Source organism: Phocoena sinus, chromosome 6 (assembly GCF_008692025.1).
Source record: "Phocoena sinus isolate mPhoSin1 chromosome 6, mPhoSin1.pri, whole genome shotgun sequence".
Lineage (NCBI taxonomy): Eukaryota > Metazoa > Chordata > Mammalia > Artiodactyla > Phocoenidae > Phocoena > Phocoena sinus.
Window position 1 is genome coordinate 55743590 of NC_045768.1, and position 21965 is coordinate 55765554.

At 41.0% G+C, this 21965-nt stretch overlaps 1 protein-coding gene across 1 annotated transcript in view; it reads left to right on the forward strand.

The window, feature by feature from the left end:
- The first annotated feature begins 357 nt into the window (after positions 1-357).
- RCL1 (RNA terminal phosphate cyclase like 1) overlaps positions 358-21965 on the forward strand; it is a 58038-nt gene continuing 36430 nt past the window's right edge. Inside the window, exons 1-3 of the mRNA XM_032636028.1 lie at positions 358-666; positions 15050-15121; positions 18172-18347. Of these exons, the coding sequence (XP_032491919.1) occupies positions 531-666; positions 15050-15121; positions 18172-18347 (384 nt within the window). The 5' untranslated portion in view covers positions 358-530. The remainder of the gene's footprint in view (positions 667-15049; positions 15122-18171; positions 18348-21965) is intronic.

The window sequence follows — 21965 nt, forward strand, 5'->3', positions numbered from 1 at the left end:
ACTCAAACGCAGTCCATCGCCTCCCCTTGCCCCCACGCGGGGAAAGACCCCGCGGAAACTGGTGGGGAAGGCGTGCTCAATCGCCTCCGCTCCCAGGCCGCTCCCCCGTCCCGCGCTCCTCCAGCCAAGCGCTGTTGCCGGGGCCCGGGCACCGCCCAGCTCCAGCGCAGGCCAATGGTAGCGTGGCCCAGGCACCGCCTAGCCCCAGTGCAGGCCTATAGCGGTGCGCCCCGGGCACCGCCCTGATCCTGCACCAGCCAATAGCGGAGTGGCGCGGTGCTGGGTCCGCCCCCAGCCGGGCCGGGAGGCGGAGAGGCGGTCACCGGCTCCGCCCCACTCCCCTCTGACCCGGTGTATCGTCTCTCTCCCTTCCTGTTCCAAACCACGTGGACGCGCCTGGGGCTGCGGGGCTGCGGGAGGGAGCCCGGGCCGCCACTGCCGCTGTCGCCGTCGCCGCCGTCGCCGCGATACCCGCGCCTGTCCGAAGTCGCCTCGCCCCGGCCGCCCGCGCCGTTGCAGAGGGCGTGCACATGGCGACCCAGGCGCACTCCCTCAGCTACGCGGGCTGCAACTTCTTGCGCCAGCGTCTGGTCCTGTCTACTCTGAGCGGGCGCCCTGTCAAAATCCGAAAGATTCGGGCCAGAGACGACAACCCCGGCCTCCGAGGTAACTACGGGGCGGGCAGCGCGCAGCGTGGGCGTGGGGCGCGAAGGGAGACCTAGCTCATGCCCTGGGGGCCGGCGCACAAGGAGCCTCCGGGGCGCGTTGGGGAGGGCTCATTGCGTGTCGCCCCCACACCCGAACGAACGCGCAGGAGGCTGTGTGGGAGGCGGGGCCGCGCACCAGGGGCTGAGCTCTTCTGCGCTCGGCGCTCGGCGTCTCCCGGGAGCTGGTAGTAAACAGCTACACGTTTTCCAGCATTACGTGTTGCAACATATCCCAGACTTCGCCCCCTCGCTTGTCTTGAGTCCCTCTTGCTCTCGCTGTAAACCTCGCAATGGAGAAAAACAGTTTGTTGGACCGAAATGTGGTGAATCGGCAGATGTAAAGATGGAAAGAAATTTGGAGAGAAAAGTACCACTGGTTGGTTTTGTCCCCTGTCCCAAAACAGGTCTCAGAAACAGCTGCCCCCTTGGACACCACCGGCTGTCCCTGTCGTCATGATTTCTCGGCAGCCCCCACACATCTCCTTGGGTGTGGATTAAAGAATCTTTTAAAATTCTGTGTTTTTTTTCAGCAGTGGCTGTGATTGATTTGTGCAGGACAGGAGCTTTGAGATAAAATTTAACAATCATGGGCCTAATTGCCTTGACTTTAGTAAAGGATTGATGACAAGTGCTAAACTATAGGCTTCCAAGCTCTCTTTTTGCCCTGCGAAGGTGGATAGATGAAAAATAAGGCCCCATTTAAACCCATATGAAGTTGAATTGTCTCCAAGTTTCAGCTGGCCCCCTGAAATGACTCATATATTTAAAAGCTTCTGTCTGGTTATCCCAAATTGGGAAAATCAGTTCAAGGAAAAAAAGGAAAAACCTATTTGCAAATTGAAGGAGGAGAGGGTTTGTGGTTGGTCCTCAAAGATTTCTGGGCCCTGTTGATGTGTTTAATTTTGCACTGGCTCCTGTACAAGGTGGCCAGCCTATTTCATCATCAGTCTGAATGCACCTTCTGGATGGTTACATTTCTGCTTCTCTTGAATGGTGATTGGTTGCACATAAGCGGAAAATGCCATGTCATTGATGGAGATAGAAGATTAGGAAGGAAAGAATCAGATGAACCTCTGTACCATGGAGAGGAACCAGGTGACAGTAACAAAGGCTTGTGTTGGTGCATGATTGTTACTGCCCTCACTGTACTGCTCAAAAACACTGAAGAAGTTGAGGGCCCCCTAGCATGGTTTATGCCAGGTGCTCTTCCTCTCAACATTCCTTGCCTTTATTTTGAGTCTGGCCCTTGGGCAAAGCAATTGCTTGACTGCTCTACTCTCTGGCCTTCCCAGCCAACTCTCCCCTTCACCCCTAAATTAGCCTAGAGAACTCACCACTAGCTGGTTGTGGTAAGAAGACAGGCTTCTACTTCTGTGGAACACTGGGAATAGCTTTTTTTAAAGAAGAGAAATAGAAGTACTTTAGCCTGGAGACATGCAATTTCTAATGGAAATATAGTGCCCATAAGATACAATTTAGTGATGTTTCCTTTTCTCCTCCGTGCACTGTTCATGAGCATCTCTTCACTGCCACACACGTGAACGGGGCTTGGCCACTTGGCATTTTCCTGAAAAGATACCAGACTCTGGTACCTGGGGAAGGTAGTACTGGTTGGCACATGTGCTGGTATTTTATGAGGAATACTGTGTATAGCCTTATTTGCCTTACCTTATTAATATACTAGGGGGAAAAAAGAGACCCCTAATTTAGACTTCCTTGGCTGGATTCAAGGCCTCAGGAACACTATAGACATTTGCTTAATTTCTAAAGAGGGAACTGAGGTATACGTATATACAGGCGTTCATAGACATATATATGTGTCTTTGTATACATACCCAAGTGTAAGTATAAGTGTGTATACATGCACACATATACATAAATACATGTAGCCCCTGACACATGATATGTGATCATAGTCAAACAAGTCTGTGGTAGCTTGATTGGACATGTAGCCAACGGACTGTCTTATCTGTCATATTCCTTTCTGACTCTTCCTGACTCAGATTCTGAGAGTTGGAAAAAACTCAGCATTTGCAATAAAATCTTCAGCTCAAGTGCAAGAATTATATCTCCTGAAGGTGCTTGCTTAAATATCCCCTCTGGTGTGAGCTTTGGAGGGTGGGGGTGGTACCTCTGGAACAGTCATTCAGAAAAGGTTTATTGAGCCCCAGTATGTGCAAGGCTTTGTGGAGTTGTAAATGTGAGAAGCTAGTTGCCACACTCTCGAGGAGCTTTCTAAGGAAGAGCTGAGAGAGTAGCCTGAGTACTTTGAAGTAGGAAGTTGTAAAGGGGCTCAGCAGAGTTAGAGCAGAGGCTTCCCCTGAGGTTATGAAGGAAAGCTCTATGGATTTTCTGATCTGAATGGATAGGATTGAGATGGTGGCTGCAGGAATCATTGTTGGTGAAAGAAACAGCTTTTAAGTCAAAAAGTTCTTCATTTTCTTTATTATGTGGAGGTAAAATCTTCATTTGTTATGGTCGTAGTAGCTTGGGAGTTAAGAGCTTGAGCTCAGTTAGATCTCAGTTTGAGATGGGGTTCTGCTTTTGCTATTAGCTGTTGGACCTCCTGAGCCTCAGTTTTTTCATCTGTAAAGTGGGGCCAATACTACTGACTTCAGAGGGTTATTGTGAGGATTAAATAATATTTGAAAGTGCACTCAACAGTGCCTGGTGTGTAGGAAGAATAGATGTGAGCTGGTTTTATTATTATGTAACTTCTGTCCACTGGTATAGTTCTATTCTCTGGCATTTGAAATCTTTTCCTGCTTCTATATGGTAACTTTTCAAATATTTAAAGAGAATTATGTCTTTTCTGTTTTCTTTTCAGTCTAAAGGTTTCCTTTTAGGTGATGGCTTCCAAATATTTGTGTGTTATATGTATAATGTAGTGGTTCTTAACCAGGGGCAGTTTTGTTCCCCAGGGGATATTTGGCAGTGTTTGGAGACATTTTTGGTTGTCACAACTGGGAGGCTGCTCCTGGCACCTAGTGGGTGGAGCCCAGGGATGCTGCTAAACATCCTACAATGCACTGGACAGCTCCTCACACAAAGAAGTATTCTGTCCAAAATATCAGTGCTGATGTTGAAAAACCCTGGTCTACTAAATTATTAACCTTTTTCTTTTCCTTGTATCCCTAATGGTTGGGAATAGCAGCATGAGGTACTAAGAAAACTGCATAAAGATTCAGAAGGGGATGAGACACAGGTCAGACTCTGTGACTTCTGGCAGATTTGTTAGTCTCTTAAATAAAACTGCTTCCTTTGAAAGAGGAATTGTAAAGAATGAGAAGAATTTGAATCCCAAAGAAAGATGATCCTGGAATGGTTTTTATTAATTATGCAACCACATGTGTAGTTTTTACTTCACTCTTGAGGAACATGAAGGATTATATTGTCTCATTAGACTCTTTCCCTCAGTGAGGACGAAATAAAATTTTTTTTGTTGCTGTTTTACTTAAGGTAAAAAAGGCAAGACATAGTTAAGTAAGATAGCTGGTGAAGTTGAATATCCAGTCAGTGACAGAGCCGGAAACAGACGGCAGCCAGCTCCAGCCTGGAAGGCCTGTTCTCCCATCTGACTGCTTGGTGGACTTGAGTGTTCTTCAGATTATAAAGCAGCTGTCCAAAGTGCTTCTGTTTCTGGGTTTCATGAGGGCTGTATTTTGCAGGGTTCAGCTGAGTTAACATTTTCTGGATAAGGTGAGGTCCATATGGAAAGAATTCCACAAGAATGATAATTTTTTAAAGTGGGAATACAGAAATGATGGACTTGGGCAAGAGCCCTGGTTTAGCAGTTAGGACGCGGGACTGCTGCTACCCAAGTCCCTGAGTAGGTCACATGACTAAGCCTCGCTGTGAAACTGGAGAGAGGAGTTATTTGCTCTTAAGCAGATGAGATTCTGAAAAAGGAGGGGTAAGTGGAATTTTAATGAAAAGAATCCTTTAAAATGTGCCGAGGAAACATACCACATAGAGATCCTTAAAGGTAACATATCTTTTGGCAAACTGATATATTGTTTTGGGGATAAATCTGGCTGTTCATAAATTGGATGTTCTAAAAGGAGGATTGTAAGGGAAAACTATTTTTATCCTCTACTTTCAATACTTCTGACACCAGATGTGTTGGTTTTTCTCACCACACCAAATAATTCTCCAATTCTCAGTGGATGTTCACTGGTGTCCTACAAATTTAACTCAATTCTGACACTGTCTCTGTGGTGATAGCATCAAATCCCACAGGTTAAGGGCTCAATCCCACAAGACTGCCCTCCACCCCCTCAGGTGCCAGTCACAAGTCCCAGTCGTAAGTCCAGGTCACTCATACCTCTGGTTTCCCAGACCGCCTCCTGGGATCTGATATTTTGCTAAAATTATGTCTCATGAAGCTCAGGGAAACATTTACTTACATTTACCAGTTTACAATAAGGATATTGTAAAAGATACAGATGAACAGCCAGATGAAGAGGTACATAGGGCCAGGTCCAGAAGAGTCCTGAAACAGGAGCTTCTGTTATTGTGAAACAGGGTTTTGTTACTCTCTCAGAATGTGGATTTTTTTTTTTTTTTAACCAACCTGGAAGTTCTCTCCTTGTTCAAGAGTTTTTATAGGGCTTAATCTCTAGGCACACCTTGACACCCCCCCACCCCCGCAGAAGTCAATGAGTAGGACTGAAAGTTCCAATCCTCTAATCATTTGGTTTTTCTGGTGATTGGCCCCATCCTGAGGCTGTCTAGGGGCTCCACCCTAAGTCAACTCATAGCATAAAGTCAGGTGTGCTCAAAAGGGCCTCTGTATATGAATAACTTAAAAGAGACTCCTGTGGCTCTGGAACTTTCTGGTGTTTTAGGAGCTCTGTGCCAGGAACAAAGACCAAATACATTTCTTGTTATACCACAAGGATGCACCTATACTTTATTTCAGTATTGTTTGGGACTCAAAGTTGTTGATAACTAGAATTGGGGGAGGCCTGACGACTATACTAATGATAAGTGTAGATTTTATATTCCTACCAGCAATGTAGGCATGATTCAGTTTCTCTGCATTCTTGCCAGCATTTGGTGTTGTCACTATTTTTAATTTTAGCTATTCTGATTAGTGTGTACTGCTGTCTTCTAGTTTAATTTGCATATTCCTGATGGCTAATGATATTAAACAACTTTTCATGTCTTTTGCCATTTTCTAGTAAGATTGTTTTCTTTTTCTGTTAGGTTTTGAGAGTTCTTTACATGTTCTAGTCCTTTGTCAAATATGTGGTTTCCTAGTATTTTATCCCACTCTATGGCTTGTCTTTTTTTTCTCTTAACATGGTCTTTTGCAGAGGGAAAGTTTTAATGAAATAGAATTTATCAAAGTTTTCTTTTATTGCTTGTGCTTTTGGTGTTAAGAACTGTTTGCCTAGCCCTAGATCCTGAAGGTTTTCTTTTTTTTCCTAAAAGTTTTATATTTTATATTTAAGTTAATTTTTTTTGTATGAGGTTTAAAACTTAGGTCGATGTTCATTTTTTTTTGCCTATGGATGTCCAACTGCTCTAGCACCCTTTGTGGAAATGGCTATCTTTCTTCCATTTAATCACTTTTGCACCTTTGTAAAAAACCAGTTGGGCATACTCTGTGGGTCTCTTTCTGGATTCTCTGTTCTGTTCCACTAATCTATATGTCTATCCCTTTGTCAGTACCACAACTGTCTTGATTACTATATGTATATAATAAATTTTGAATTTGGGTAGGCTGATCCCTCCAACTTTATTCTTATTTTTCATGATTGTTTTAGCTATTCTAGTTCCTTTGCCTTTTCATATAAAGTTTAGAATAATCTTGTCTTCATCTATACAAAAAAAATCTTGTTAGGATTTGACAGGAGCTGTGTTAAACCTATATGATAACTTAGGGAGAGTTACCATCTTTACTGTATTTGAGTCTTCCAATTCATAAACATAGCATATCTCTCCATTTATTTAGATCTTTGTTTTCTTTCATCAGCATTGTGTAGTTTTTAGCATATAAGTCCTGTACATGTTTTGTTAATTTACACCTAAATGTCTCACTTTTTTGAGCAATTGTAAAGGGTATCTAATTTAAAATTTTGGTCTCCATGTGTTTATTGGTAGTAAATAGAAATACAATTCATTTTTTTGGGATGTTTGTCTTGTGTTCTGCAACCTTGCTGAATTTACTTACAAGTTCATTTTTTGGGGGGCGGCATTGGGTCTTTGTTGCTGCGTGCAGGCTTTCTGTAGTTGTGGCGAGCAGGGGATACTCTTTGTTGCAGTGTGCGGGCTTCTCATTGTGGTGGTTTCTCTTGTGGAACGTGGGCTCTAGGAGTGCAGGCTTCAGTAGTTGCAGCGCATGGGCTCAGTAGTTGTGGCACATGGGCTTAGTTGCTCCATGGCATGTGGGATCTTCCTGGACCATGGATCAAACCTGTGTCCCCTGCATTGGCAAGCAGATTCTCAACCACTGTGCCACCAGGGAAGTCCCCTACTTAAAAGTTCTAAGTGTGTGTTTTTGCTGTTGTTGTTAGATTCTTTGGGATTTTTTTATGTAAACAGTCATGTCATCTGCAAATAGGAACAGTTTTATTTCTTCTTTTCTGAACGTTATGGCTTTTATTTCCCCCTTATTGCAGTGGGTAGGACTTCTAGGACTATGTTAAATAAATGTAATGAGGGCAAGCTTCCTTACCTTGTTCCCTATCCTAAGGGGAAAGTGTCCACTGTTTTGCCACAAAGTATGTTAGCTGTATATTTTTTTAGATGTTTTTTTAATCAAGTTGAGGAAATTCTCTTCTATTCCTATTTTTCTAAGATTTGTGTGTGTGTGTGTGTGTGTGTGTGAATGAGTGTTGTATTTTGTCAAATGCTTTTTCTGCGCCAGTTGATGTGATCATGTGATTGTTCTTCTTTAGTCTGTTAATATGGTATATTGCATGGGTTGATTTTCAAATATTGAAGCAGCCTTGCATTCCTGGTATAAACCCCACTTGTTCATGATGTGTAATTCTTTTTCTATATTGCTGGATTTTATTTGCTAACATTTTGTTAAAGATTTTTGGGTATATATTCATAAGTTATACTGATTTGTAGTTTTCTTTTTTGTACTGTCTTTGTCTGGTTTTGGTATTTTAAACTAGAATAATACTAGCTTAAAATGAATTGGAAACAGTTTCCTTTTGGTCTTCTAAAAGAGATTGTGTAGAATTGATTTTAGTGCTTTAAACATTTGGTAGAATTCTCCAATGAAACTATAAAGGCCTAGAGATATATTTTTGGGGAGTTTTAAAAAATATGCTTTCAATTTCCTGAATTGAAATAGGTGATAGGGCTATTTAAATTATCCATTTCATTTGATGAGTTGTGGTAGTTTGTGTTTTTTGGAGAAGTGGTTCATTTCATCTAAATTGTTTTATATATGTAGAGTTCATAGTATTCCCTTATTATCCTTTTGATGTCTGCAGGATCTGTAGTGATACTCTCTGTTTCCTCATGTTGATTTGTGTCTTTTTTTTTTTTCAGTCTTGCTAGAGGTTTGTCATGTTATTTATCTTTTTAAAGAGCCATCTGTTTCACTGATTTTTCTGTATTTTTCTGTTTTCAGTTTCATCTGTTTCTGCTATTTTTATTTTTTCCTTCACTTCCTTTGGATTTATTTTGTGCATTTTCTAAGTTGAGGTGAGACAGATTACTGGAAACCTTTTCTCTTTTCTAATGTAGGCATTTAGTGCAATAAACTTCCCTCTCAAGACTGCTTTAGCTGTGTCCCACAAATTTTGATTTGGCATGTTTTAATTTTCATTCAGTTCAATGTGTTTTTGCCTTTAAGACTTCCTCTTTGAGGGCTTCCCTGGTGGCGCAGTGGTTGAGAGTCCACCTGCCGATGCAGGGGACACGGGTTCGTCCCCCGGTCCGGGAAGATCCCACATGCCGTGGAGCGGCTGGGGCCGTGAGCCATGGCCGCTGAGCCTGCGCGTTCGGAGCCTGTGCTCCACAACGGGAGAGGCCACAATAGTGAGAGGCCCGCGTACCACAAAAAAAAAAAAAAAAAAAGACTTTTTCTTTGATCCATGGATTATTTATAAGTGTGTTGTTTAACTTCCAAGTGTGGGTATATTTTCCAGTTATCATTTTGTTATTGATTTCAGTTTGATTTCATTATTTTTGGAGAACATGCTCTGTATTCATTTCAATTACTTTAAATTTGTTGATGTTTTTTAATGGCCTAAGATTTGGTCTATCTTCATGTATGTTCCATGGGCTCTTGGAAAGAATGTATATTCTGCTGTTGTGAGTTGGGTGTTCTATAAATGTTGATTGGATTCTGTTGGTTGATGGCACTGTTGAGTTCTCCTTTCATTTTGAACAGTTTTAGTTTTATATATTTTGCACCTTCATTGTTTGGTGCATTTAGGCTTGCTCTGTCTTCTTGGTGGATTGGCCCTTTTATTATTATGTAATGTCCTGCTGCATCTTTAGTAATTTCCTGAGGTGGAGGAAATACTCTAGTGCTTTAGTGTTAGAGAAAGGTTAGGTTAGAGAAAGGAAAGGACTAGAACTGAAGATACTGGATACAAATATAGGAAACTTGAAGGTGGTAAAAACAGCATAAATCAGAGAAATAAGTTGCCCTTTGTTGAGTTCACTTCTTTTACAGGTTTTTACATAAGCAAAATAAAATATCTAGGAAAATTTGAAGGTATGGGGCAAAAAAGTAACCTTCAGTGATGATTATTATATGTAAAGCAGCAGTAAAAAAAAATTTTGTGCAATAGTCTAGCATATTTCTATTTCTGTGGGATAGAGTTCTAGATGTGGAATTGGCAGGTCAAAAATTATGCTTTAAAATAAAAAATGGGAATGTGGGGTCAAATCAAAGTGTGTGAAATCCTTTTGCTTAATTGGTAAGATAGCCTTTCCCTCAATTGTTATTTCTTCCTTGTAGTGACACTGTGTTTTTTTGAGATATATTTAATCACATTTCTAGTGTCATGGTAAATTTGAGAGATGATTGGGTTTCTTTGCTTTTCTCATATTTTAAAAGATGTTATTACTTTGAACTTGATGTTTTAAAATAAACTTATCAAATTATACTACACATTAAGAAAAGTGCACAAGCTTAATGAATTGATGAATTATGACTAAGTGGATACACCCAGGTAGCCATTATGCATGTCAAGAAATAAAACATGACCAGCAACCCACAAAACCCCTCTCATGCTTGCTTCCAGTCACACCATTTCCTCCCATCCCCAGCGTAAACATTAAATTGACTTTTTACAACATAGATTAGGTTTCTAAAATATTAACCATGGTTTATATAGGTGGAGTCATAGAGTACATATTTTGTGTGTGTCTGCCTTTAATTCTGTATTGTTTTTGTGAGATGCATCTTTGTTGTAGCAGCAATAGTTTGTGGATTTTCATTGCTGTGTCATGATACTACATTTTATTAATACGTCACAATTTATGTACGCTATCTATGTTTAAATAACTTCATCAGTGCTCTTTTCTGTTTATTACTTGATAAATTTTCGCATTCCCTTTGTTTTGGGTTTATCTTTTTGTGCCTGTTTTAAAATTTGTTTTATCGGTTTTGATTTGTTATCTTTTTACATAACCATCCATTTTAATTCCAAATGTGTCAGTAAATAATAGAGAATAGTCTACCATAAAAGCTCTCAATCTTTTGTATTAATTATATTTTTTATTTTATTAATTCATATTTTCTTTCCTTTTACAAATGAATGAGGATATTGATTTGTGTTGTATTTTTTCAATGAATTAGCTTTTTTTCTGCTATGTTTTCCATTTTGTTTATCTTTTCTTTTGAGATTATTATTGTCATTTATTTTTTATTATTTTTTATTTATTTATTTTTTTGCGGTATGCGGGCCTCTCACTGCTGTGGCCTCTCCCGTTGCGGAGCACAGGCTCCGGACGCACAGGCCCAGCGGCCATGGCTCACGGGCCCAGCCGCTCCGCGGCATGCGGGATCCTCCTGGACCGGGGCACGAACCCACGCCCCCTGCATCGGCAGGTGGACTCCCAACCACTGCGCCACCAGGGAAGCCCCTGTCATTTATTTTTTAGCTTGAAATTTTTTTCCATTTCTAAAATCTCAGTTCATTGTTCTCTTGCTTTTCTTTTTCTTAATTACTAAAGTGTTTAGAGTGGTAAGTTTTTCTTTTGTAGACCCCCATATATTTTGATAAAATTGATATGTCTCTTTAATGTATTTTTCTTGACCTATTCATAATTTAGGAAAGATGTGTAAATATTTCTTTAAATTAAAATATAATTTATTATCTATCACATTATGCATAATTACATAAAATACGTAAATTTTTTATATGTACCTTATTTTCAAGTGAGCAAACATCTTTTAATTTATTCTGAGACTTGGGTATATGTAATTTCTGCCTTTTGGGATTTAATGATGAAAATAATGACTCCTAATTTCATGTGTTAATAGTTTGCTGTCTTACCTTTTAGTTATCTCTAATGAAATTGAAGTCACACTGTATATATTGCTTAAAATTTTTTTCCTTAATATAGTGTGAACGTTTCCCTATGTAATTAAGCAGTTTAAAAAAAATAATGGCTATATTGTATTATAAATATCTTTCATAGGCTATTTAATGAGAGCATTGTTTATTGGCTCTTTAAATTGTTACAATACCTTTATTTGTATTTTTCAATTTAATTTTTATGTATTTTTTTAAAACGCGTACACATGACATGAAATTCAAAGGGAACAAAATGGTTTACAAAGTCTGTCTCTGTTTGTCTGTCTGTCTCTTTCCCAATTTTCTTTCCCTGTGAAGCAAACAGTATCGTTGGTTTGTTGTGTTTCTTTTCAGGGCTGTTTTTCCCATAAATAAGCAAGTACACACTTTTTCCTTTCTCAAAGGCCATCTGCATCTTACTTTTTTTCCACTCAGTATACTATGGAGATGTTTCATATCAGTATATAAAAAAAAACTTATTCATTTTATAGAAGCAGTGAGTTCTGGTATGTATATGTGTCATAATTTATTTAAGCAGACTAATATTTCTAGAATTTGAGTTGTGTTACAATACTTTTAAGTGAAAGTGCTTATTGAGATTTTTTTTTAAAAAAAATCCTTGTTTTTATAGTATAGATCTTGTTATAAATTATAGATCTTTAGATTGTATTCCTTCTCTTGCTCCCCTTCTTGGAGACATGGTTTTGCCTTTCTTTTTTTTTTTTTTTTTTTTTTTTTTTTTTTTTAATTTTTTTTTTTATTTATTTATTTTGGCTGTGCTGAGTCTTCATTTCTGTGCCAGGGCTTTCTCTAGTTGCGTCAAGCGGGGGCCACTCTTCATCGCGGTGCGCGGGCCTCTCACTATCGGGGTCTCCCTTGTTGCGAAGCACAAGCTCCAGACGCGCGCGCTCAGTAGTTGTGGCTCACGGGCCCAGTTGCTCCACGGCATGTGGGATCTTCCCAGGCCAGGGCTCGAACCCGTGTCCCCTGCATTGGCAGGCAGACTCCCAACCACTGCACCACCAGGGAAGCCCGGTTTTGCCTTTCTTAGTGAGGAATGGGTCGGGTTGATGACCACCACTAAGTCTTCTAGAAGTTACCAGCCCCTTTAAAGAAATGATGCGTTCACTTCTTTGGGGGCTAGGGAAGGGGGGAGGGCAGTAGGTATAGGAGTTAGTATTTTAAAAATCCCGAAACTGATGGTCCTGATAGTACAGATTTGTTTAAAATATGAAATACAATAACATAAAAAATTCATAAGACATAAAACTAGTCTTATAGGATTATAAAATGAACATCTGTGTGATCCCATCCAGTTCAAGAAATAGAACATTGTGCACACCTGTGTGCCTCTTTCATTCACCACTCCCTTCCATGCCCCTAATGGTAGCCAGTCTCCTGACCATTATGGTCTTCATGTTGATTCTCTTTCTAGCTGTGTAACCTAATTATGTATTCCTAAACCATCCGGTAAAATTGTGCTTGTGCTTATTTTGGGGATTTTTCCCCCTAATGTTGTTAGATATCTGACGTTCTGTACTCTTAGGAGCAGTCTTGAAGAAGTGAAGGGGCAAGGAATCCTATACATCTTGTCTTAATGAAGTTTGACACTTCAGTATGACTATTATTAGGTGAACTTGAGATCTTTTTCATACCAGGTGATGCAGCTGTATCTTCACTGTTACCAGGATTCTGGAACTAGCTCTGTGTTGGTTCTTTGAAGTACTGCTTCTGAAGAACCTGTTTACTGTGACCAGGGGATGGTCCTGCCTGGAGGTCTCTTCAGGTGCCCATTCTCTTCCTACTCATGTTCCTCTGCTGGGCGTTTTTAATTATGTTCATGCTCAAGAGCCCCTGTGGATTACAAAAAGAAAAAAAAAAAAACAGCAGAAAAAAACTACTTCTAAAGTAATTTTGTTTTCTTTTCTTTCCTAATCTGTAAAAGCTATGGAGTTGATAATCTTTGGCTTTATTCATAAATGCTTGCTCCTGTCTCCCATTTAGGCACTGTGAAAGCTTGAGCAAATCAAGGGTTTTCCTTTTTTGTGCAGAATACCTTGCATTTTCTGTAAACATAAGTAGAAAGTGGCATTGTGTTATATAGATCATGCCTACTTTTTAAAAACATAGAATATTCTATATAAAAAGACCATAGAAAGCATTTCTAGTTAGATTTTGTAGTTGAGTTACTTTTGAACTTTTGTGTTGCTACTTATACCACAACCTAATACACATACAAGTATATGTAAAACTGAGACTAAAATTTCATAAACAGCACCCTTACTATGTAACTCTGATATTGTTTATTCTTTTCTAATTTCATTAAAAATAAATGTAGACTGGGAACTTATTAAATCATCTGCAGGGTCCTTCAGTTAAATCATTGCCTACAGTTGAAAGGTACCATAATTTTCTAGAGGAAGAGGTTGACTCTGAGGGATTAAACTGAGTTATGGTGTGATTCAGGGCATGGACTTTGGAGAAGGGCAGGCTTGAGTTCAAATCCTGCCTCTGCCACTTGCCAGTTGTTTAACCAGGGCAAGCTAGAGGGCATTCTTGGGCCTCAGCCTTCTGTAAAATGGGAAACACTTCCTGCTTACTGGTTATAAGGATTACATAGGTAAGCATTAATACACAGCTGCTGTTATTAGCCATTATGCCTTGTTTCAGGACTTAAGGGAGTTTCTCTGACTTCTGGCCCAGTGCTCTTTGTACAGATTGCAGAATCTGCTATGACAGGAGTTATGGGACAGTGTTAAGTAACAGAGCAGGTAGATGGGAATTGCTTAGTCGATCTGCTTCATCCTTTGGGATCAGTTTAGGTGACTTCTAAGGTCTGTGCTCTCAAACTCTGCTAGTCTATTGTAGGAGTAGGAACTGCCTGAAAGTGTCATGCAGTCACCATGCCTTCTGTGCAGAAGACTTGGTCTTCCTTGTCCCCGTTCATGGGAGGGAGGTTGAAGCGAAAGCCTGTGTGTGTGTGTGTGTGTGTGTGTAAAATCTACTGAGGAGGACAGAGGATGTTTAATCCTGAGTCTTCACTCTACCTCTTCCCATATTTCACATTTAAAATCTACCCTCCCCCACCTTGTAAAGAATAACCAGCTTTTATATTCTAGATAACAATTTATTCATAAAAGTAGTTGAAGCAAATTTATACATTAAAATTTAAACAAAAGACTAAATTCATATAAAATCCTACTATGAAGAGAAACCTATTTATTAACATTTTGTATTTTTTCTTCCAGTCTTTTTTCATGCATTAATAAGGTGGCAGTAATACTGTATATTCAGTCACCTTTGTAATAAAACTAAAAACTGAACTGATTAGATAGCTTTTAGATCAGTAAACGATAGAGGAAAGGAGCCAGGGATGCTTTGTTGAATGGGAGAGACGGTAACCTCTTACTGCCTCTGAGACTGAAGGGTGGTCCTCGATTTAATTTTCCTTGTCAGGTGTTCTGCGGCAAGTAAGAATTTGAGTTTAAAACTCTTTCCTACTTTCTGTTCTTTCTCCCTTATTTGGCACACACTCCTGAGGTTAGGAGGACAGGTGGGTGTTACTCTGCTAAAATTAATATCCCATTAGATTGCTGGTAGAATTGCTATTTTTTTGTGAAATACGAAACCTGAGTTGTTTCTAATAGTTCTACTAAACATATATATGCTAGTCAGTGCTTTTCAACTGCTTCAGATTCCTTAGCCAGTGAGCCACCCAGGTCCTGAGAAGAACCCAGGTATGATGCCGGAAGTAACCTACCCCGCACTGCAGTACTTGAATAGGATGTGCTCTGGAAATGGTGACCTAGCATGAGGCCAATCTGTTTTCTTTTCTCCCCACAGATTTTGAAGCCAGCTTCATAAGGCTGTTGGACAAAATAACTAATGGTTCTCGAATTGAAATAAACCAAACAGGTAAGCTCCTTTTCTTCCCATTCCTGAAAGCACCTACATGTAATACTTAAATATTCCTCTGTTATTCACTCTTTTTTTTTTTTTTTTTTTTTTTTTTATTCACTCTTTTTGATGGTATAAATATTGTATTTGGATGGAAAGACCCAGTTTCCTATCTGTGATACAATTGTCTGGAGATGGTATGTGAAATCTGCCAATTTAAGGAGAATACACTTGATTTAAGTAAGTTAGAAGAGTGAAAATTTCAGATCAACAGACGAGCACCTCTTCTTTTTAAACAATAAAAACACTTTATACCTTTTATATACAACTTTTCAATGTCCATTTAACTTATGTTGTCACAATAAAATCTTCTAACAAACTGTCTGAGGTAGTTGTACGTGCTGAATTTTTTTGTTTTATTTTGTCTTTTAAAGTAAGTTTATACAAGTATATGCAAAAAATGTGAAAAATCCCTTCACCCTGTTTCCTCTTCCATTCTCTCTCCCAGGGGCAGCGGTGGTCACAGTGTGGGGACTGTGTCCTGGTCTCCTTTATGTGCATTTGCTTACGTGGGCACTTTTGTATGTCAAACCATCAACAGGGTCATGCTCTTCATGTTGTTCTGCAGCCAGTTTTTTTCATTAGCACAGATGTCTCAGGGAATTTTCTTGCCAGGCACATGCAGGTCCATCTCAGTATTTCAGTGGGCCTTATATTGTATTCTACCGTATGGAAGCATGATAACTTATTTAACTGTTCCCTACTGATAAACATTTAGGTTGTTTCTAGTTTTTTGTCTGAGTGTTTTTGTTTGTTTGTTTGTTTTTGGTTTTTTTGCTGTTGGAAACTTTTTTTAAAAAATAAAATAAAAAAATAAATTAATTAATTTATGGCTGCACTGGGTCTTTGTTGCTGCACGCGGGCTTTCCTTAGTTGTGGCAAGCAGGGGCTACTCTTAATTGTGGTGTGCAGGCTTCCCATTGTGGTGGCTTCTCTTGTTGCGAAGCAGGGGCTCTAGGTGCGTGGGCTTCAGTAGTTGTGGCACATGGACTCAGTAGTTGTGGCTCATGGGCTTAGTTGCTCCACAGCATGTGGGATCTTCCCGGACCAGGGTTCAATCCCGTGTCCCCTGCATTGGCAGGCAGATTCTTAACCACTGCGCCACCAGGGAAGCCCCCTAGAAACTCTTTTATCTACATTGTTAGACGATCATGGCAAGCATCCTTTGGCTCCATTTACTATGTGCCTTTGCTCATATATTCAACAAAGGGAACTGAACTTTTCTGTGTGTTGGCTCTCTTAAGAAAGAAGACAAGCTTGGCTTCATAAGTGGCCATGGGACTTGTTGAACTGTAGCAGGTTTCAGGCATAAAACATCAGATGCCCTTTGCAAGCTATGATTCCCTTAGTCTTCCTTGGCTTGTTTACTTTGAAATTGCTGGGGATTTTTTTCAGCTATTTTTATTGGTGATTCAGAGAGCAGGTAGTTCTATTCTTTTCTGGTTATATCTACAACTTAGGTTGAGAAATAAGACATTTACATGATCCTGCTTCTTTCCACCTCATGTGTCTGTCCCCGCTCCCCCCACCCCGGGAAGCCTTCATTCTGATGATCTGGTCAGTTTATCATTTGGTTAATTTGCAGGCATAACAGATTTGCAGAGTTCAGTGGTTATAGAGTCTTTTCTGGGGGGGAGGAAGGAGAGATTTTTGACCTAAAAGAAAGATTGTTTTGTGACTTTAATAGTATTTAGAATAACCGATGTAGAGTTTTTCCCACTTTGATCAGAATATGATTCTGATTGTGATGGTTGGGATTTTGGTTTTTAATATAGTAAAACCTATATTTATTTTATGAAACTCCTAAGAGCTGCTTTTCTTTTCTTTTTTTTTAAAGAATGTAGGGATTTTTAAAAATTTTTTTTAGTTCTTTTTATTTATTTTTAATTTATTCTATTTATTTTTGGCTGTGTTGAGTCTTCGCTGCTGCGTGTGGGCTTTCTCTAGTTGCAGTGAGCGGGGGCTGCTCTTCGTTGTGGTGGGTGGGCTTCTCATTGCAGCGGCTTCTCTTGCTGCAGAGCATGGGCTCTAGACACACGGGCTTCAGTAGTTGTGGCACACGGGCTCAGTAGTTGTGGCTCGTGGGCTCTAGAGTGCAGGCTCAGTAGACGTGGCACACGGGCTTAATTGCTTCGTGGCATGTGGGACCAGGGCCAGGACCAGGGCTTGAACCCGTGTCCCCTGCATTGGCAGGCGGATTCTTAACCACTGCGCCACCAGGGAAGCCCAGAGCTGCTTTTCTTTTGGTGACTAAACATAGTTCTTCCTCTAATGTTAAATTTCTTTATTGGTAAATTGTGCCAGAAGACATTGGCCAAAGATTATTAGCATCAAAAATACTGTGTTCACTTATTCATACTCCCTGAATCATCTATTTTATTTGGTTCTTCCTCTAATATGTAAACCTAGTAAGAAATTTTTTAGATGATGTGAATATTTGAAAGAATAAATAAAGATAACAAAGAGTTTCCACTAAAGCTGTTCAATAATTTTAGCCATTTCCATTTGTTACTATTAAATTAAAATAGCTACTATTAATGGAAGTGAGTGCCATAAAGTACTTGCCTTCTCTAGGTACCTTGTTTGGGGAGTGTGGTATATGGGGAATTTCATTTCCTGGGCCTAGAAGCAGCTGATTGCCAGCATGATGGTTTCAGAACATCACTTGTAAACCCCACATCAGCACAGTCTGAGAGTGTGCTGTTGGGAGACTAGGGTGCCTGTTAGGATATCTCCTCTGTGCCCTGCCACGGCTTTGGCAGTTCAGATGGCTCAGGGAGGGGTTTAATTTATTACTGTTTATTAAATTACACTCACAGTTTATTATTGTTACAGGGGCTTGACAGTAATGAGTCAGCTTTTGGAGTGAAGTATGTGGACTCTTAGGAATGGCATTTTGAACTCTCTTGGATGCCCTTGCCAGACTTTCCCCTTGGGACTTACTGCCTTCGTTGCCTTTGTGACACTAAGTTTTTTTTTCCTGCTGACTTTCTTTTCTCCGGTGTAAGGAACCACCTTATATTATCAGCCTGGCCTCTTGTATGGTGGGTCTGTGGAACATGACTGCAGCATCCTTCGCGGCATTGGGTATTATCTGGAAAGTCTTCTCTGCCTGGCTCCATTTATGAAGCACCCGCTGAGAATAGTTCTGCGAGGAGTGACCAATGACCAGGTGGACCCTTCGGTGAGTAATGAGGCCATACCAAGATGTGAGTTTATTTGTCTCTTGTCACAACCCAACATTTGAGAGACCAGTTCCTGATAACACACAGGTGTATTGTAGAGAGTGTTTTGTTATTTACCTAGAAATTTAGAGGTTGATCACTCCAGGAGGGAGATGAGCCAAGACTCATAATCACCACATTCAGTCACCATGGTTAATGTTCGTCAAGGTGCCTTTTGTTGTCACGTCTAAGAACCTTCAGAACAGATGCTTGCCGTCTCATCGTGGTTGACATGAAATATGACTCTGTTGGCTGAAGTGCATGAGAGTGGAATTTTCAAAAGGTCGTATGATGGTTGAGGTTGGAAGGCAGCAGACCAACATTTTAGGCCGAGAATAACATCTCCTTGGCATTGCTGCAGCATGATCTGGACTCAGGCTTCAGCCATACACTTTAGGACTTCCTTCTTCTGAGAAGAGTCTGCAGGTGTAGAAAAAGGGCACAAGGGCAGGGAAGGTATATATGAGCGTTGCTAGTTTTGGGGCACCAGCACACTTCTTATTAAGCGTGCTAATTTTCCTGCCTGTGTTGGGAGGATAGCTTAATATACAGATAGAGTAGTCATCGTGGCTACCACAGCTGTCTTAATGCCAGTCTGGGATAGGTTTGTTTTGTATGTGTGTGTGGGAGGGTGAAGCAGAAGGTGAGGGAGATTAACTGATTAGAGCAGGCCTGCCTTAGGCCTCTCGTAGTGGGGCAACGATCCCTCCCTTCGGCTCCTCTGCTGTTCAGAGAAGCTGTCTTCAAGCTGAGGGCCATGACGTGAAGTTCCCACTGAGGACGCTTATCTTCACCTCTGCAGACATTGGACCAAGACCACTGAAGGGGTGGCTTCTGAGGCAGAACGTAGAGTGTGTGGCTTCCCTAACCAGGGAAGTCCAATTAGGTGGTGCAGTTAGCCCCAAAGTGGGGACTGCTGGTATTTACCAGGGCACTGACTAGGGTATAAACACAGTTAATATGCTCTTAGGCATTAAGAGAATTATGCCCCAATTCTTGAATTCAGGTGCATAAACTCTTCTCAGGATCCTGAGTACAGTGCAAGATCTGAAATTCTTAGCTGTATAGGAATGTTGCATAAACTGTTTAGAATTTTAAAGTAATTTCAAATGATTGCTTTTTTCCAGAAGATTCTAGGAAATGGGTCCTTCAGTTAAAAGTATGAGAGGAGATCTCTACCATTTCCAATTGGGATGGGAGGGGGAAGGTGCCTTGAATGTTGGGAAAAGGCCCTGAAGCAGACAGGAGACGCTGGCACCGTGTGTCCCAGTTTTGTTCTCTTTCTGTAATTGCCAGTGATCTTAAAAGCTTTTATCACTGGCAGTATTAAAATTTACATATTAACAGTGACAAAGATTAATTGATGAATTCCCTAGAAAGGGTACTTAATTCTTTTTTTTGCAGAGTATTAAAAACCTTTTTTTGTTTGTTTGTTTTCACATGCCACAGGACTTTCTGCTTTTGCTAGCTGCATGACTGAAGTGACCTTGGTTAGTACCTGGCTCCAGCCCAGGATAAAATAAATACATCTAATCCCGGATAAAGAGTAACTTCTTCAACCTGTGGCTTCTTCATTTTGAACTTTCTCTTTAATGTGTGGTTTCCCCATCAGTTTATGTCCACATCTACTGTCTGCACACAAGGATGAATACGATGAGTTCTGCCCGTAGGGAACGTGGTCTCATGGGGTGGACAGCTGTGAACACAGCTAGGGAGGCTACAAAGCTGAATACCTCTGGGCTCTGGTAGAAGCACAAGCAAAGTGCTGAGGGCTAGGGAGGGCTTTCTGGAGGAAGGGAAGCCCCAGAGTCAGTCATGGTTTTAGGAAGGTAACTATGGAGGTTGAGAGAAGGATGAATTGCAGAGGTGTCAACTGATTTGAACATTATGCAGAGGGGAGTGGAAGGGTAGGGACAGATATGAAGGGCAGTGTGGAGGGAGGGACTTCATAACTATATTACTAATTGGAGATGGGATAGGAGGAAGGGATCATAAATAACTCCATGATTTCTGTCCTGGTTGACTTGAAGGATAGTGATCAGAAAGAGGAAAATTGTGGGGTGATGGATGGTGTGTTTGATTTTAGTCCTGTTTCCTGAGATATTGGTGGGACATCCCTAGGGGATGTCCAGTTGAAAGTTGGAAATTATTGTCTGGAGCCTTAGAGATAGGTCATCAGGATCTTACCTACTGACATTTCATTCCCTAGGAGACCGAGATTGACCAGTGCCAAGACTGAACAGTGGCGGCTTTTTGGCTCAGTTAATCTGACAGGTGTTTTTCCTTTGGCCTGTACAGTGTGCTGGTAGTGGTGGTGGTGTGTGTATCTGAATTGGTGGTTCATGTTTGAAACCCCGGAGTTTACATGGTAGTAGGTTGGTGTGGCAGCGCTGGATGGCTATTTCTCCACGACAGCCATCTGTTGGAGCTGAGGAGCACCTGCCCTCTTTGGATGAGGCATGAGATCTTCAGCTGCATACAGGTCTTAGCTGACCTCATCATTCATTTAACTTCCCTTTTTGGCCTCTGTGGGCAGTAGAATTTTGGCCCCATGGTTCCAGGGACTGAGAATAATAAAGAAGATGAATAAGTGTGTAAGGTGTCAGTTTGGGGAAGAGGAGCTGCAGACAGTGACTGTGGAGATAGAATTATTTGGAGAAGCCAAGCAGGAATTGAATTCTGAGAAGCCAGGGATGATCCAAGAGTCAATCTTTGCAGGATTTGAGTTGGAATTGGGCAGGGAGATTCAGTAGTGAGAAGTTTTATTGACCTTTGAGAGAGCAGTGCCATTGGAATGCAAGGGCAGGCACAGGTTCAGAATGAGTAGGAAATAGAACCATGGAAGGTTAGGAGATTCTTCCAGAAGTTAGATAGGATGATTCCTTAAGAGCTGAGGTTGGGAATTTTTAAACGAACAAAACTTGGACTTGTTTGTAGGCTGAGGCGAAGGTGTAATGGAGAAGGAAAGAGTTGAAATAAAAAGGGTAGGGGCGGCTTCCCTGGTGGCACAGTGGTTGAGAGTCCACCTGCCAATGCAGGGGACACGGGTTCGTGCCCCGGTCCTGGAAGATCCCACGTGCTGCGGAGCTGCTGGGCCCGTGAGCCATGGCCGCTGAGCCTGCGCGTCTGGAGCCTGTGCTCTGCAATGGGAGAGGCCGCAACAGTGAGAGGCCCACGTACCGCAAAAAAAAAAAAAAAAAAAAATGGGTAGGGGGATTTAATAAGGGTAGCTCTGCAGACATCCAACAAGGATGAGAGTTGAAAGTGGCAGCGATGGGATGTGCCGTATAAAGGAGTAGGGACATTTTTCCTTGGAGTCATAAAGATAGGAAATGGGGAGAAATTTTGAGAAGAAAACTTCTAGGAGGTCTCCTTTGAATCTCAGTGATTTGGTATTAGAGCCCGCAGTAGATATTTACTGGTGCCAACAGCTGGCCAGTTGGTGTGTGAAGAGTCCATTCTTTTTTAGTACTGTCCTGAAAGGGTAAAGAAGTCTTCTGTGTGCTGGGCACTGTTGTAGGTATACTTACGTCTGTATCCATATTTATTTGATTTGTGAGGGGAGGTGGGTGTTCTTA